The sequence below is a fragment of the Dryobates pubescens genome, chromosome 10 (assembly GCF_014839835.1).
Source record: "Dryobates pubescens isolate bDryPub1 chromosome 10, bDryPub1.pri, whole genome shotgun sequence".
Lineage (NCBI taxonomy): Eukaryota > Metazoa > Chordata > Aves > Piciformes > Picidae > Dryobates > Dryobates pubescens.
In genome coordinates, this window is record NC_071621.1 from 25,555,215 (window position 1) to 25,571,191 (window position 15,977).

The 15,977-nt window shown below is 40.0% G+C and overlaps 1 protein-coding gene across 1 annotated transcript in view; it reads left to right on the forward strand.

Annotated features, from left to right (window-relative positions):
* MICU2 (mitochondrial calcium uptake 2) overlaps positions 1 to 15,977 on the forward strand; it is a 136,257-nt gene that overhangs the window by 116,403 nt on the left and 3,877 nt on the right. The window contains exon 8 of the mRNA XM_054164608.1: positions 8,603 to 8,700. Within this exon, the coding sequence (XP_054020583.1) occupies positions 8,603 to 8,700 (98 nt within the window). The remainder of the gene's footprint in view (positions 1 to 8,602; positions 8,701 to 15,977) is intronic.

Genomic DNA, 15,977 nt, shown 5'->3' on the forward strand with positions numbered 1-15,977 from the left:
ACAAGGTGTTGCTTACATCAGCAGCACTACTTTTGTTGCACGATTAAATTGAATGTTGTAGCTGAAGGATATTTTTCTCACCACAAACTTGCTTTTAGTTGTAAACTGAAAATGGGTAATTAGGCATGAGGAAGCAACAGCTCACGTTTGAAGCATTCAATAGGAAATTTGTACAGGGCTCTGCTTTATAAACCTATCACGCATCAGCAGTTTCTACAAAGAGTCGATCTATCTCATGTTCCTTCTTTTTCACCTCCCTGGGGCAAAGATGGAAGTGGCAGGATTTCTAACACCTTTAATATATCCTAGGCATAAACAGAAACTGTCATCTGATGCATAAAGGTTTTGCTCCCTCAGTATGCATCCAGAGTTCAGTTTAAAAGTCAGTTTGACTGACTAACAACCATCTCCTTTCTTGAATCTTTTCATCAGTCACCAGATTAAAATAGCTAGGATTAGCAGGGGTGTCTGCTCCTCAAAACCTATTTCAATTGAGACTTAACTGTCATGACAGTGAAAGAAAAAGGATCTTTATTCTGCATGAATGAACAGCTATAGTATAAAATTTCCAGAGACACTCTGATACAGTTGGACAGATATAGTTATAAACACATAAGCTTATTGGAAGCTAATTAAAAACCTTAGCTTGAGTGTCTCTATTTTGGTGGGTTTTTTGTCTTCAAAATTTTCTTCAGAATTCTCCATGGAGAAAAATCTGAAGTTAGAAAGCCAGAAAATGGAATTTAATACAGTTTCTTAGCAGATCATAAATGGAATTATAGTATGTTCAAAAGAAGAATTAAATAGCTTTGGGGTATACAACTATCTTGGAATTCTTCTGCCCTCTGTATTTCTACTTTGCAAAGTCCAGATTATCACTTTTTCTTCTAATTTTTGTTTTGTCTTCTGTCTCAGTTTCCTACAAAAGAAGTTATCTTTGTGGGCAATGAATAAGACTATGCAGTGGAATCAGTGCCTATGTTTTTCCCCCTTATTTTTAATAATTGTGGCAGTCATATTTTTACTTTCAAGCAAAGCAAATAAAGCATAAAAATGTACTATGGTTTTTAAATTGACCATGGTCTTTGAAAGCTCAGATACTGCAACAGAAGTTTGGCATTTGGAATAGCTCTGTATTTCCAAAACACTTCCAAGATTTGTGTGTGAGTTTACTGGGTTTTTTATTCAAAGTAATCCCAGTCTCTGATACCGGATGGAAAATGTCACTGACTTCTGAAAATATGGTTTAAGAGGCAGTCTGCAACTTTATTTAACCAGCAGGTATATCCAAGTACGTTGCCTCTACAGTGTGTAGACAGAGGTCCCAGACATTTTTTTACTGTATGGAGATACCAATTAATACTCATCAAGATACTGTGTTAGGAAAAGAACAAGCTGTTTGTTTGCTGTGCTCCCAAAGTGCTTGTAGCTCTGCCACTTTTACTGAAATGTCTAAAATTCAAAATTTCACCACTTAGGAATGCTCCTTGAATGGGGTTGCAGTGGACTTGATTGTCCAGATAAATGTATTTTGGTTGAGGGAATTTTTTCCCCCCAATATTGTAATTAATGCTGGAAGAAAAGCCAAGAAAAAAAAGTCTGTCCAGCCTTAACAAGCCCAGTCTTTGGGGAAATTCCTTACTGGCTTTTGCAGAGCAGGCATTCTGATTTACTCGTAGCACAGGTGTGCTTTCAGTGAAGGAGAGGTGCAGGCAGATTTACAAGACTGGAGAAAATGATACAGAAGTCAAAAGAGGCAGTGACTATCTCACCTCACCTGTCTTGCCACTGACCAAAGGAAATGCTGCATCTGGCATCCTAGCAGATCTCTTCTGCTTCATATAAACCATCCATGTGAGCATCTGCCTGTGCTTCACAACAGAGTCAAACTCTTCATCTGGAAGTAGTGTAGGATATTATAGGAAAGTGCATTAAGCTAGAAGAGTTTGGTGTATGTTGCAAAAAGTGTTGCCCAGTGAGCAGCACCAGTTGCTTTTGTGTGACTGCCCTGAGCTCCATCAAGACACGTTAGTAGTGTGGTGTGCATGAGTGTCCTGGTATGAAAATAATGCTCATGGTTCCAGGTATCTACTATACAGCCCGGTTGTCTGGACTTTGTTTTTGAGCCCTTCAGTTTAGATTAATGAGTTACTGAGTAGTTTCAATGCTTCTAATTTAATTTTTGTGTAATGGCTGAACTTTAGCCATTAATTGTAGCTCTTGTTAGGAGAGGAATGACAATACAGTTTGTTCTGTATTTATTCTTCAAATGGAATCCATGTTGGCGAATAATCTAGCTGTGCATTGTCTCTCTTCCAAGTGATTAAATATATGCTTCTGAATTCCACAAGAATCACATTTTCCTATGAAGTATCTCATTTGTATGGGTTTTTTTAATAACATTTAACTAGCATTTGGGGACACAGCTATTAATCTCTTCTAAACAGAAAACTTTTAAACTAAAATTCAGTCTTATTATAAGTAGTATATTTATAGACCTGCACATGGATATTTTCTTATGAATTGTGTATCAATTGGTTTCACCAGTCCACTTCTTTGTTTTTCCTTAGCTAAGAGAGGTCATACACATATTTATCACCACTTAGCTGGTCATCACATTTTACACTTGGGCCTTCAGAGACTGCAGCGTTGCAATGCATCTTCTCAGCCACAGAGACTGTGCAGGCCATCATAACCTGCCCATCTACTCCCTAGAATTCCTAATTAGTTTAAAGTTTTCTTACACACAGCTTCAAAGTCTACAGAGCTCTGGGCCCAGAGTAACTGAAGACTGCCTAAACTGAAGAGAAGAAGGTGTGGTTGAGAGCTGTGTTCTTGTGCAGTAATGTTCTGTAACGCGGGTGCAGCATATCACATTTTCCAAGAATCTGGTGCAAGACCAAAATTAATATCCCTCCCCAAAAGAGTGTGTCATTAATCTTGTCACATCACAGTTCAGAGGGAATGCACATCTTTTCTTGAACTATCTTCTCCAACAGAAATGTGTATGTTTCCTGTCAGCAGATTAACACTGAATTCCATTGAAATGTTTTTGGATACTTTAAACCAAGGAGCACTGCAGCAGTGTTCTTGCAAGCTTTAAAGGAAGCCCTCCAGGCAGGTAAACCACATAAAGAATCAAGCCATGTGGCATCAAAATATTAGCTTATTAGAAACCTGGAGGGTAACAGAGCATTGGAATAGGCTGTCTAGAAAGGTTGTGGAGTCTTCTCCTCTGGATTCCTGTGCAACCTGATCTAGGTGAACCTGCTTTAGCAGGAGAGATGGACTAGATGATTCCTAGAGTTCCCTTCCAACTGCCACCATTCTGTGATTCTGTGATTGTCTCACAGACTCATGTTATTTTTCCATGTCATCTGATGACATTATAACCTCAAGAGAGACGGAGAAACATGCTTTTTGACATCTCTAGCTAACTAATTCTGCAAGTACACTGAATTTGACTTGGGTAGTGAATTCATCTGGAAGCCTGTTGTGGTCATAGTAGTATTGCTTTCCATTGCACCGGTGTGTGAGGCAGGGCTACCGCATTAGTCTCTGCTACTTAACCTAGTCTGAAATGCTTTTCATTATATAGAGAAGCCAGAGAGCAGCATGGGTTCCTGACAGGCCAGGAAAGACCTTGCACTAACATCTCTATCCTTTGATTCAAAACTGTAAGAATATAGTCATAATCATTTTGCTTGTAAAATTAACTGGAATTACCTTGAAATGGTGCCCATAAGCATGGTCACTTGGCATTTTGTGATAACTTAAACTTAGGATGGCAGACTGAACATGAACTACCTGGGGAAGCATTCAAACAGTGGGGTGGGGGAGCTGGTCACAGTCCATCTGAGTCAGTTTCAGCACCAAGGTTTACACGTGGTAAGGATGGGTGTGCTTGGCCTTTGAGGCCAGCCGAGTCCATGTTAATCAAAAGAGTGTGCTTCAAAGAACATCATACCTCCTGAGGGGGCTTCTCATTACAGATTTTGTACTGCTGGTTGAAATTAATATTTTTAAAGTATAGTATGATAGGGAGGCAGCTCCTGAATTCCTGTGAGGGGCTGACCCCAACTGCGTGTAGAAGATGGTCTGCCCAGGTGCCAGCAGTGCACAAGTAAGGCAGTGTCAAAGATTCACAGTGCAACAGTGCCATTCCCTGACTGTTAGACAAAGTCAATCTGCAGGGCACGTGGCTAGTTTTGATCTGTTCCTGTTTCTGGCATAAAGTATCTCCTATAGCATCTACTCCCAGATTAGTTTAGCTTGTTTGGCTGTAAATAATTTTTATTCAGTACCTCCTCATGAACTGATGCAGAACTGTGAGTGGTGCACTGAAAGCTGAGGACCTCCATAAAGTTGTTTTCTTCTTTGCTAAAGGCACGAACAGTATTGCATAATGATTCCATGGCATTAATTGTCATTAAAAAACCAATATTCCCCTGGTACTGGGAATTATGGATGATGTTGAATGCTGGATATAAGCTGTTTGTTCTTTAGAAAATGCTTCACTGGACTTTTTCTCAGATATCTTCTGTTATACCCTCTGTAGAAAAAAAAAAGAGTGCACATTTTATCCCTTCTATATCAGACTACTTGTATTCCTAAATCCTGCCTCATAAGAAGGTGCCTTGCAAAACATTAAAAACTTCAATGTGAACTTCTATCATGATTAGAGATGATTCATCATGAAATGATACTTTCTTTCATTCTGGGACCCACTTGAGGCTGTCTGGGCTTTGCCAAATAACACTGCTTTTAGAGATTTGAATCTCCTGGTTTCCTTTAGATTGCCTGTTTACAGTTTTTTGACTGTACCTGGTAGGATTAATTTCATAACGGTTACATCTTTGAAACCTTCTTCCCAGAACAGAGTTGTAGGTTGCACCCAAACATCTTGGAGACGCTCAAAATGACAGAAAGCTTGAGGCTTTGAGGCTAGACTGCTTAGATTGAAGTCTATATTTCATTCAGGGATACAAGCCTGGCGTGAGGAATTGACTGACTTAGCAGCTGGAAAATAAAAGGGCATTACAAAGAAGTGGACTCAGAAACATTTGCAGATTTAGTCTTACCTTTGGAAAGGTTTTTTTAAAAGTCTTTGGAAAGATATCACCAGTAGACAGAACCCAAGATACTGTTCCCCTTGACCTTCTTCTCTTTTCTGACCATATGCATCTACTCCACAAGGATGATCAGAGGGCTGGAGCACCTTTCCTGTGAGGACGGACTGAAAGAGTTGGGAATATTCAGTCTGGAGAAGAGAAGGCTCCAAGGAGACCTTATTGTGGCCTTCCAGTATCTTAAGGGAGCCTACAAGAAAGCTGGTGAGGGACTTTTTAGGGTGTCAGGTAATGATAGGACTAGGGGGCATGGAACAAAAATAGAATGGGTAGATTCAGATTGGATGTTAGGAAGAAGTTCTTCACCATGAGGGTGGTGAGACACTGGAACAGGTTGCCCAGGAAGGTGGTAGAAGCTCCATCCCTGGAGGTTTTTAAGGCCAGGCTGGATGTTGCTCTGAGCAACCTGATACAGTGTGAGGTGTCCCTGCCCATGGCAGAGGGGTTGGAACTAGACGATCCTTGAAGTCCTTTCCAATCCTAACAATTCTGTGACTACTTCTCCATCTAGCTTAACAAAATTTAAAATATTTTTTTTAGTCAAAAAGTATTATTTTCACAATTTCTATTGCAACAAGACATTACATTGCACAGCAAATACCATCTCCCAGGAAGCAAGTAAAAGAACCAGGAACACACAAAAGATTTAATCATGATGAATGCTTTCCAGTCATGCCTCAGGCAAATTCTGCAAGGAAAAGCAGGAAGAATCTAGAGACAGTAAGTCTATTAACATTTCAGATGAGTTTTGAAAATCAGTTAGGTACATTATTCTGAAAATCCTGTCTCACTGTGTGGTAAGTTTCTCTTCAATGGCACTTGTTGCTGCTTGCTGTAGTGTCATGTCCTAAATGTCAAAAGCTCAGTGCGGAGCTACAGGATTAGGTAGGTGTGTGCCTGTGACTTGGTGTTTGCAGCTGTAGGCTTCTATGTTAACAGCCTGTTAGTAGTACTAATAAATTAAATGTATTGTCCAGTCTTGCTTGAAAAAGGAATAACTGTATAATTCAGCAGTTGGTGGTGCTTTTGAACAGTGTATGAAGTGTTAACATTGCTCTGGGAAAACAAGCCTCTGTTTGTAATACGTACTCACATGTCCCTTAGTTCACATGGACTTGTGTGGCATCACAGCTTGGGCTTTGAGATTCTTTGTCTGAATCAGTGGACCCTGGAACACGTCTGAGTACCCCAGTTGAGATGCGTGTCCCTGACATTCCATGCCTGTATCAAGATGAGACTCAGAACATCACCATCCACTCAGTGCCTCCGCTTTCTGAGAAGTGCATAGCCCAAAAGGGTGCTGTGGTGCACCCTCCCAGGGCTGAAGCTATCAGATACACCAGAATACAAACTTCCACTTAATTTAGATAGTAGCTCTGACTCAAAGCTACCAGTCTGGTCCTTTTTACAGCTCCAGGATTAGGTTACCATTTCATTCTTATTGCCAAGAGAGGCATTCCAAATGTGAGTTATTCTTTTGCTAAGCTCAGGAGAATGAGGTGTTGGAAATATTAATAGAGCTCTCATTATCTTTTAACAAAGATTTGTCATGTCAGTACTAATTTATACAGTTCAGCATTAAAAGCTCCTAATGTTTCTGTGGATAAAAAGGAATTATGTACTAACCTGTGCATTAATTTACCAGCATTAACTCCAGGAAAAGCAATTTCATGAAATTTTACCCTTAAGCCGTAGTCTTTGTGGTCTCCTATTGCATATTCTGTTTGTTAAAAATGTACTATTTTGTAGTTTTAAAGTACATTTAACTCTCCCTAACATAGTGTTTGGACATCTGCCAATTCAGCTTTGGAATTTCAACTGATAAAGAGGGGAGCCAACAAGTAGGTGCATATTTGTTATAAATCCAGGGAGAGGTTTTGTCATCTTAGATAAGATGAGATAGGTATTGTTTGTACGTCTGCTTCTAGCTTATAACTAAGAGAAATGTGAAATAGAAGGGAAAAAAAACTTTCTTCTATTGCAGACTTCGTTTTAAAAAGGTTATTTTAAACCCCATTTTTCAGATTGCTTTCAGTACAGCAGTGCTTTTAATATGAAGCAATTGCATTGGAAGCATTAAATTGCACAATCATGAGTTCAGTTCTTAAAATCACATCAGCAAATTTCTTTCTTGCATTTCTTAAGTTGCCATTAAATATATAAACGGAAAACACAAAAAGCAGATTAAAATCTTGCCGCAGTGCGAAATAGGTTGACTCTTCTCTTCTTAAAAAAAAAATCTTTTGCATTCTGACATAAATAGTTTGGGCTTGAATTTCAAATAAGCATACATGAATGTTTGACTTTTTGACTTTCAAAAAAGCATATAGCAATGTTTATGCATCAGTCTTCACAGTAATCTGAAGTATTTCAACTTTGGAAGGATGGATCTTAAGGGTATTTAAATATTCTTTGCCTGCAGTTAAATAATGAAAGCACAATGTGTACAGTTTGCATATGGCTTGAAGGTTTTTTTCCTAGGTTCACTCATACATAACTCCTATCACTGACATTTTATGAATTGTAGCTTGCAGTAGAGAAGAAGAATGTTATCTTTTTAACTATAAAATAACTGTCTCACATATGCAGTAAGCATGAAACACACAGTGGACTAATGGGACTTGTTATTGATGATGCTGAAAGCTAAATAACCATTAGTATTAAATCTTATGAATAGACTCTTGTCTTTCATCTTACCTCTTCAACCAGATAAAAGACACAGAGGCTATTTAGATGTCATAAGAACAGTTTGCTGAAATCCCTCCAGACTTACAAAAAAAACCCACCCCACCTCTCTTCATGTTGCTTAGTGTTTTGTTGCGTTCAAAGAAATGCCAGTACGCGAGTGCTGAAAGAACAGAAATCCAGCATTATGCGCAGTTTTAGGCTTGTTAAAGGTGCTGTTGAGTTGAAATAATGTGGCTTCCTTTTTCTGCAGCAGTCTCTTCACCAGATTTGAACAATACAAAGTCAGCTCACTAACACTGAACATTTGCAAGAAGCCTTGTAAGACCATGCTATAACAGAGCACTGCAAATGTATTTTTCTAGTTTCCTTTCTTAGATTGTCGTGAGTGTTTTTAAATGGCTGTAACAGAAATGCCTCACTGAAGACTTTTCTTGCAAAGATGGTAACTTTAAGTAAAGTCTCTCTTCACCTAAATGTAATTTTTAAAGATTCAACTAGCAACCTGCTCATTTCTAGTAATAAGATACACCAAGGGTGTCTGTAGATTGTACTCATCTTGCATACCGAATATTTAGAAGCAGAACATAAAGAAATCCACTGTTACTGGTTGATGTGAAAGAATTGTTCTGCTCTGAGGCCCTGTGTGATGGCTTTGGGAAGTAATTCAGTTGCAAGTATCTGTAGTGAAATTTTAGTTCAAATAACTATTTTTAGAATTGTGGTGAGTAGATTATTAATATTCATACAGTGCATAATAATGAATCATGCCATTTGTTGTTTTACAGGCAGCAGAACTGGAAAGCCATGCTGTTAATACTATATTGCTGGTGCATTTCTTTGGAAAAGAAGGAAAGGAAAAACTTCGCTATTCTGAGTTTTTCAGGTATTTGTTCAGCTAGGCAAGCCTAGCAGCAACCAGTCCTACTCCTACCCCCTCTATACTTTGTACCAACACTGGCGTTAATCTGACCTCACACTGAGCTGATGCAGCAAGTTAAGCAGGTAATGAAGCTGGAGAGTATTCATGATTTTACATGACCAAATTTCTATCTCCTGGAGTCTGCTATCTGCAGGAGTTGAGCACCACTGTAAGTCTAAAGTAGCAACAGGCCTGAAGGCTGTGAGGGTTGAGACTGCCATTCTTGCCAGCTGAGTGGTAGCATACCTTAAGACAATACGATTCCTGAGTGCTTTTCTTGATCAAATCACTGAAAACATGACTGCTAATAATTTTTAAAAGCTTTTCTGAGCTGAGACACTCCCTGTTACAACTGTCATGGTAGGCTATAGGCGACTTCTCTGCTTGCTTCTAGTTCTAGCTTCCACTGAAACTTGACCTGTGCCTTTTCCTTTACCCTTTGAACTACTTTTCCAATGGGACTATGCAGGTACTTTGTCTCTCATATGTCAGAATGTAAGTATGGTATACACCACATCAGACTGAAATTGCAGTGGAATGTCAAGTGGCCATTATTCCTGGAATCCTAGTGCTGTATACCCATCGCTTGGAAGCTATGCAAAATCAGAAGTTAACAGAAAGTTCTAAGACTGATGTAGGGAATCATTCAGTTTATATGTCATATACAGGTCAGAAAGATGTTGTAATCCTTGACTACATCAGCATATAAAGTTCTGCTGTGGCTTCGTTCAGCTTGAAAACCAGGTATTGGCTATTAGTGGTTTGAGATGATTATTTCAGTCAAAAATGGCCACCACCTACACAGCATCACAGCATAACTCATTAAAACTCTTTACTTAGGAGATGATTTTTTCCTGTGAGTGTGAACTCTAGACACATCTTGCTATGAGAACTTGGGCTCAGAATCCAAATGCAGTCTTTCTTTGAGATGAATGGAAGTGCCTAAACACCTGCGTGAATCTTGGCACACATCTTGTAGCACAACATCAGGGGAAGATTAACTACATCAGTATTACCGTTTCTACAAAAATAATCAGTCATTTGCAGGTTGCAAATATAAATTAAGATAATGTGTTTTACTTCAATTTATACTCAGAATCTGAGAATCTGTGTCAGCCCTTTTGAAAATTCATGTTATTGCAATCAGTAGAGGTTAGGGAAAAGTCAGAGCAGAAAAGGAAAAGCGGCAACTTTCCTAACACTAAAAAGTGTTCAGCTCCACTGGCTCTGGCACACATCAGTCTTCAAATAAACACCCTTTCTCTTTTGAAGGCCTTGATTCAATAGGAACCTAAGTGAGTGAAGTATGCCTCCAGCTCCCTTTTCTATAAATACCATAGATCCTCTCAATGAAACAAAAGGCAGAGAGCACCAGTAAAAGGTTGTGTTTGCATACACAGTGTAAACTGAAAAGTCTCAGGTTTTAGATAAAATCCTACACTGACCCAATGAGGCTTGACATTGATGAAACTATGTACCTAGTACATTCAGAACACGTAGGTTAAAGACCTTTGCCTACCACACAGATAGAGGCCTGTAATCAAAATCAAACTCCCACATCTTGCTCTTAAAATCTGTGGGATAAGTGTAAGGTTTAATGCAGGTAATTTTTCAGCAGTGGCAGTTATGTTTCGTAGAGCTGGAAAGTGCCTCTTTATCACTGTGTAGACACTCCATCTCAGTTGCAACATGACAGTGAAGTTTGGTTAACGTGCAGAAAGGTGAATAAAAGGATCACTGTATTTTTAACCTTTGTGAAGATATCACCTTTCACATGATTTTATTTGTAAGTAAATCAGGCACATCAGTTCTGGGTTCCTATTGTTCAGAGAAAATGTGATTTCCATCTGATGGCCTCTCATAACATTTTACCTTACACGGGAAGCTATTGTTGGCTGTTTGATCAAAGTGCCACACTGTTTTTTACAAGAGATGACTGATGAGCTGTACAGACATAGATCATTGTCAAAAGCAGAAAATAATGATGGTAAACGCTTTTATCATTTTCCAAGGTTTTGCCTAGAAAGCTTTTCCATTGATCAGTGTAGTACCTAGTAGAAAGCAGGAGTGATTAGGCTCGATTAGGACACACTAAGACTTGTCACATTACTTAAATACACAGATTTTGCTGTGCTGTGCTGACTTAAAAACAAACAACAACAAAAAAAAAGGGCAGGAGTGCTTTCTTTGTGAATTTCACTGTACTTACATGGGAATTCAGAAAGCTGAAGCTAGTGTTCTCACCTCATTACTTACATAGACTTTCTTCATGCTTCCTCCTTTTCGGTTTGGCTGACATTAAAAAAGCCTTCTGTAAATACACAACCATCTGTATCTACATGTACACTGGTGATGGACAACTCTCTTAGCCCACAGTCCAAATACTGAAAAAATGTCAGACAACCACAGTCAATATATTGGGCAATTAATTTGCCCTGTTCTCCTTTCTTTGCATTCAGATGGCACATAGAAAATGGGAACTGTCTACATCTCTTCAGACAATATGGAGCTGATGTGAACCAGTTCTTGTGCCTCCCCTCTTACTGGCCCGAACACAGGAGGCACACTGACACAGAAAGGGAACATGGTGAATCCTGCTGTGCTCATCTGTCTGAGCCAGCAGTGTGCCCAAGTGGCCAGCAAGGCCAATGGCATCCTGGCATGCATTAAGGATAGTGTGGCCAGCAGGAGCAGGGAAATCATTGTGCCCCTGTACTTCTCACTGGTTAGGCCACACCTTGAGTCCTGTGTCCAATTCTGGGCCTCTCAGTTTAAGAAGGACATTGAGACCCTTGAATGTGTCTAGAGAAGGTCAATGAGGCTGGTGAGAGGCCTCGAGCACAAGCCCTACGAGGAGAGGCTGAGGGAGCTGGGGTTGTTTAGCCTGGAGAAGAGGAGGCTCAGGGGATACCTTATTGCTCTCTACAACTACCTGAAGGGAGGTTTTAGCCAGGTGGGGGTTGATCTCTTCTCCCAGGCAACCAGCACCAGAACAAGAGGACACAGTCTCAAGCTGCACCAGGGGAGGTTTAGGCTGGATGTTAGGAAGAGGTTCATAACAAAGAGTTATTGACCATTGGAATGGGCTGCCCAGGGAGGTGGTGGAGTCGCCATCACTGGAGGTCTTTAGGAAGAGACTGAATGGGGTGCTTGGTGCCATGGTTTAGTTGATTAGATGGTGTTGGGTGATAGGTTGGACTCGATGATTTCAGAGGTCTTTTCCAACCTGGTTAATTCTATTCTATTCTATGCTATTCTATTCCCAGCATGGCTAAACAATAGACATCTTTTAATCATATAAGGAACATTCACATTTCAAATCCACTTTATGGCATTTTCTTATCTGATGTGTTGCTCCCAAATTTCTCATAACTTAACAGAATTTTGCACCAGAAATATTCTTTAATTCTGGTTTCTGATTTATTGTCTGCTTTAGCTTGAAGGTCACAAACGGTATAACCATACACAAAACATGTAGTTTCCCTACCTGTCCTGTTTCTGTCCTTCAGTGTTTTGAATTCCATGGTGTGTTTCATTTAAGTACATCAGAGCTGAGCCACACAGCTCGTGCTAACATTTGTCTGGTGCTCTCCTTTGTTTGTGACAATGCCTGGATGCAGAACCTCTTTCAGGTAGCATCAGCAGCCAACAGTGCTTTTACAAATCATCATGATACCTTGTACCTTTTCAGTGACTTTCATCTAGGAATTTGAAAGCATTTCACAGAAGTAGAATATGATTGCCTTCCTATTTGATGTTGTACCTACACTTGTATCCACATGTATATGTAGAGCCCTAATAGATGTAGAGATTACATCTCATGCAACCAGGATCAAATCCTGAGGAAGCAGAGATGGAACAAAATCTGTTTTCATGATTGTATATCCCTCTCATAAGTAAATCTGAATAATGATGTTGAGAAGAATCTGTTTCATCCTTGGTTAGTTTCTGCAGAATGCTTATAGATGAAAGTGAGTGGTTTAAGTTTGGTTTCCTTTGGAAACACTAAGGACAATAAATCAAAGAGGATTGTGCCTATAATTCTGAAAATGGTGAGATCAATTAACTGTCTTACCCCCTGCAAAACTGAGTTTACAAGCATAGATCTAAATGTTCCCTAAAGGTTAATGGTCAAGCCCTTAATTTGTTATCTACCTTCAGCTTTGAAAGTCAGATTGCAAAATGGCAAGCTTGCAGATGGTTTGCAACAGTCTTTTGGTGCAGAAAGGGTTATCAAGCCTTCAAAAGGACCAAATAGGAGCTGGAGCAGAGTACAATACCAGGGTGGTATAACCACCACTGTCTTTGTTGTTAAGTTTCTTGCCTATAACAAAAACTGGTCAGTTCTGGTTTAGAGCATTAAAGCTCTCCACTGCCTTTCAATTCAGGTCAAGAGGTATAGGAAGGAAAACTTCCAGTAACCTTTGATTTTGTGTTTCATTCTACTACTTTGTGTGCCATCAGAAACACAATGCTAGCGCTTTGTTGCAGCATCTCACACTGGAGGGGGGATAGCTGCGTTCCTGAGGTCTCCCTGCTTTTACTGCATTTTCACTTCTACAACAGCTGAGTTGGTCTTGAGACATGCTCTCTTTCTATAGTGGAGCACATTACAAAATGAGGGATAAATTCTGATAAGGTTTCTGGATGCTATTGTAACATGATTACAGATTTGGCTATTGGCCTTCACTGTGGGTGTTTTAGAGAGTATGGATGAAACAGACTATCTTAAATAAAGCACTGTCAGTTCTCAGCTATTTCCCCACCTTACAAATTTATCATTTGCCTTTCCTTTTTGTTATTTGGAAACTTCAGGGTTGCTTTTATTTTTGAGTTACCGGAGGATAGAAGTATTCCCAGTGTAATTATTTCTGAATTGTACAGCACACCTACAATCAGAATCCTGTTCCTGTAGCTGAATTCTGACTCCCTTGAAAGTCCCCAGCCAAGCTCCCACTGACTTTGTGAGAGCAGGAATTTCATTCCTATACTTGTTTTTCCTAATGTCTGGGGAAAATGTTAAGGATTTTCCAGCTGAAATTCATTGCACTGTGATCCAGAAGAATACAAAAGCAAGTATCCCTCCCTAGTGGTGCCTTGACATTTAAGTATCAAGTTTTACTTCCTAACCAGAAAGTTATTTTAAATAACTTTTAATAACTTTCACTTAAAAAAAAAAAAAATCATTAGGATTTTTCACTCTCACATCTGGGAATAAGAGTGACCTAGAATGATGTTGTGATGATTCATAGTATTTTAATTTTTGTAATATAGGAGTGTCACATAAATTTTACATTTCACATTTCAGCTGCTGCTCCAGGCCACATTTGGTAAGGCAGGAAATCTTCCCACTATGGCTTGCTGGGAGCAAGCCTACAAGTTTAAAGGAAATATCCATTAATTATTTTTTTGGGGGGGTATCTAAATAAGTAATTCCCACTCCTCTTCCTAGTAGTGCAGTGAGATGCATGGCTTATGCACCACAATATTATTGCCCCAAAGAAACTGGAGAGAGCAAGAGCCCAGGCAGTGGAAAACCCGCAGTGGGGCTAGAGAAATATAATGCTTCCTTTTCTGTCCAACAAGAAGATACAGAAGCAAGAACACATCAAAAATGCCACAGCCAAACCCTTCACTTTTCTCTTTGGCTTTGCTGCACCTTTCAGCTGGCTGATGTGTGCAGCTAGTTGAGCCACTCACTCCTTCTTCAGCATGCAGAAATGCTTGGTCTGTCAGCCATCCTGCCTTAATTGTGTAGGACTAGAATGCAAGTCACTGGGGGTTTTCTGCTTAAGGAAATGCAGTATCTAGAAAAGATGGAAAATTCTGTAGTTTGTCATCACCTGTGGCTACTAACCAGCAAAGCAAATCACTGAGAGTTAGCTCCCCAAGATAAGTAACTCATATTTTCAGTAACAGACCTTAGGACTGTTGCAGAATGCATCTACTCTTCATAGCTTAAAAGCCAAGAGAATAAAAAGCATTGTGTTTCCCTACACCCATGTTTTATGTGTATTTCTCTGAGTGACCTCATTGTCAGCAGCTTCTTCCACAGACCAGATATTACATGGGTTGGAAACAACGGTCACAGATGCAAGTATGGTTCCACGTGGTCTTTGCTGTGACTTCCAGCCAAACACAAGCCTTTGATGGCCACTGCCAAAATGCAGTTGGCCTGCCCTAGTCAGTCTCACCAAACTGATTCAGTGCCGGGTCTACATCCCTGGTCCATGCTGTCCTCTCCCCGGTCTGCAGCTTGAGCTCTCTTCCCTAGTTCTGGAGAGATTTTGGCAAGTCGTGCATCAGGACTGCTTCTGCTAGCCCACACTGGCCAGTCTGCCTGGCATGTGCTGATTGCTGGGCTGGCCAGAGAGAACAATCACTTCATGAGTTACAAGGGTAGAAGCTGCGTCTGATACCTGAAAAGTGGTTTGCAGGCTGAGTAAGTCAGGGGACCCTCCCCTTTGCACTGGTAGTACAAACAGATCCGTTAATGTTTCATCCCTTTGAGAGAAGGAGAGCTGGAGGAACTTGAACGTTCTTAAGGTGGGCTGTGGAGGAATATACCTCAGTGTTTGACTATTCTATGAAATCCTTGTAACCTCCTTTGCTGGACTAGAAAATTGTCCATATAAAATATGAGAGCATATGATACCCCTCCTCAGTAGTACCCTAATAAAACTAGCCTGAAACTTCAAATCACATCCACTTCCAGGTTTTTATTTACCTTCATGTCCTGAGCCATGAAGCATTTGTTGACCCTTTGTTTGCATGTGCAGCTCTAATTATTAGAGGAGGGGGGAGGGGGGGAATAATAATAGCTTATGCTGCAACAGCAGTCTTCATCTAACCCCTTACAGACTTCACAGAGCTTTGAGCTGCTAATTGTCCAAGAGATCTCAGTTAAGAACTAAAGATAGATGTGCAGACTAAAATGCCATAAATTTCAGGGGGAAGAATTCAAACCCAGTGAGGCTGTGCAAACACTGATGAGCAAATGAGCCTCTTCTGATACAGGCTAGACCTTTAGCTGTCCTCTTCTCCAGCTAACTGCTTTGTCCCAACATAGGAGTATTTCATTCTCTTCTGTCAATGTTTTCAGTGACTCAATAAATCAGTTCTTTCAGAGTGCTAAGGGGATTCTGGCAGGCATCACTGTGTTTTTAGACTCTGTTTATATTTTTTCAATTACCACTTGGGTTTGGATTGCCCCATTTCTGAAATGGAAATTAGCAGATGGT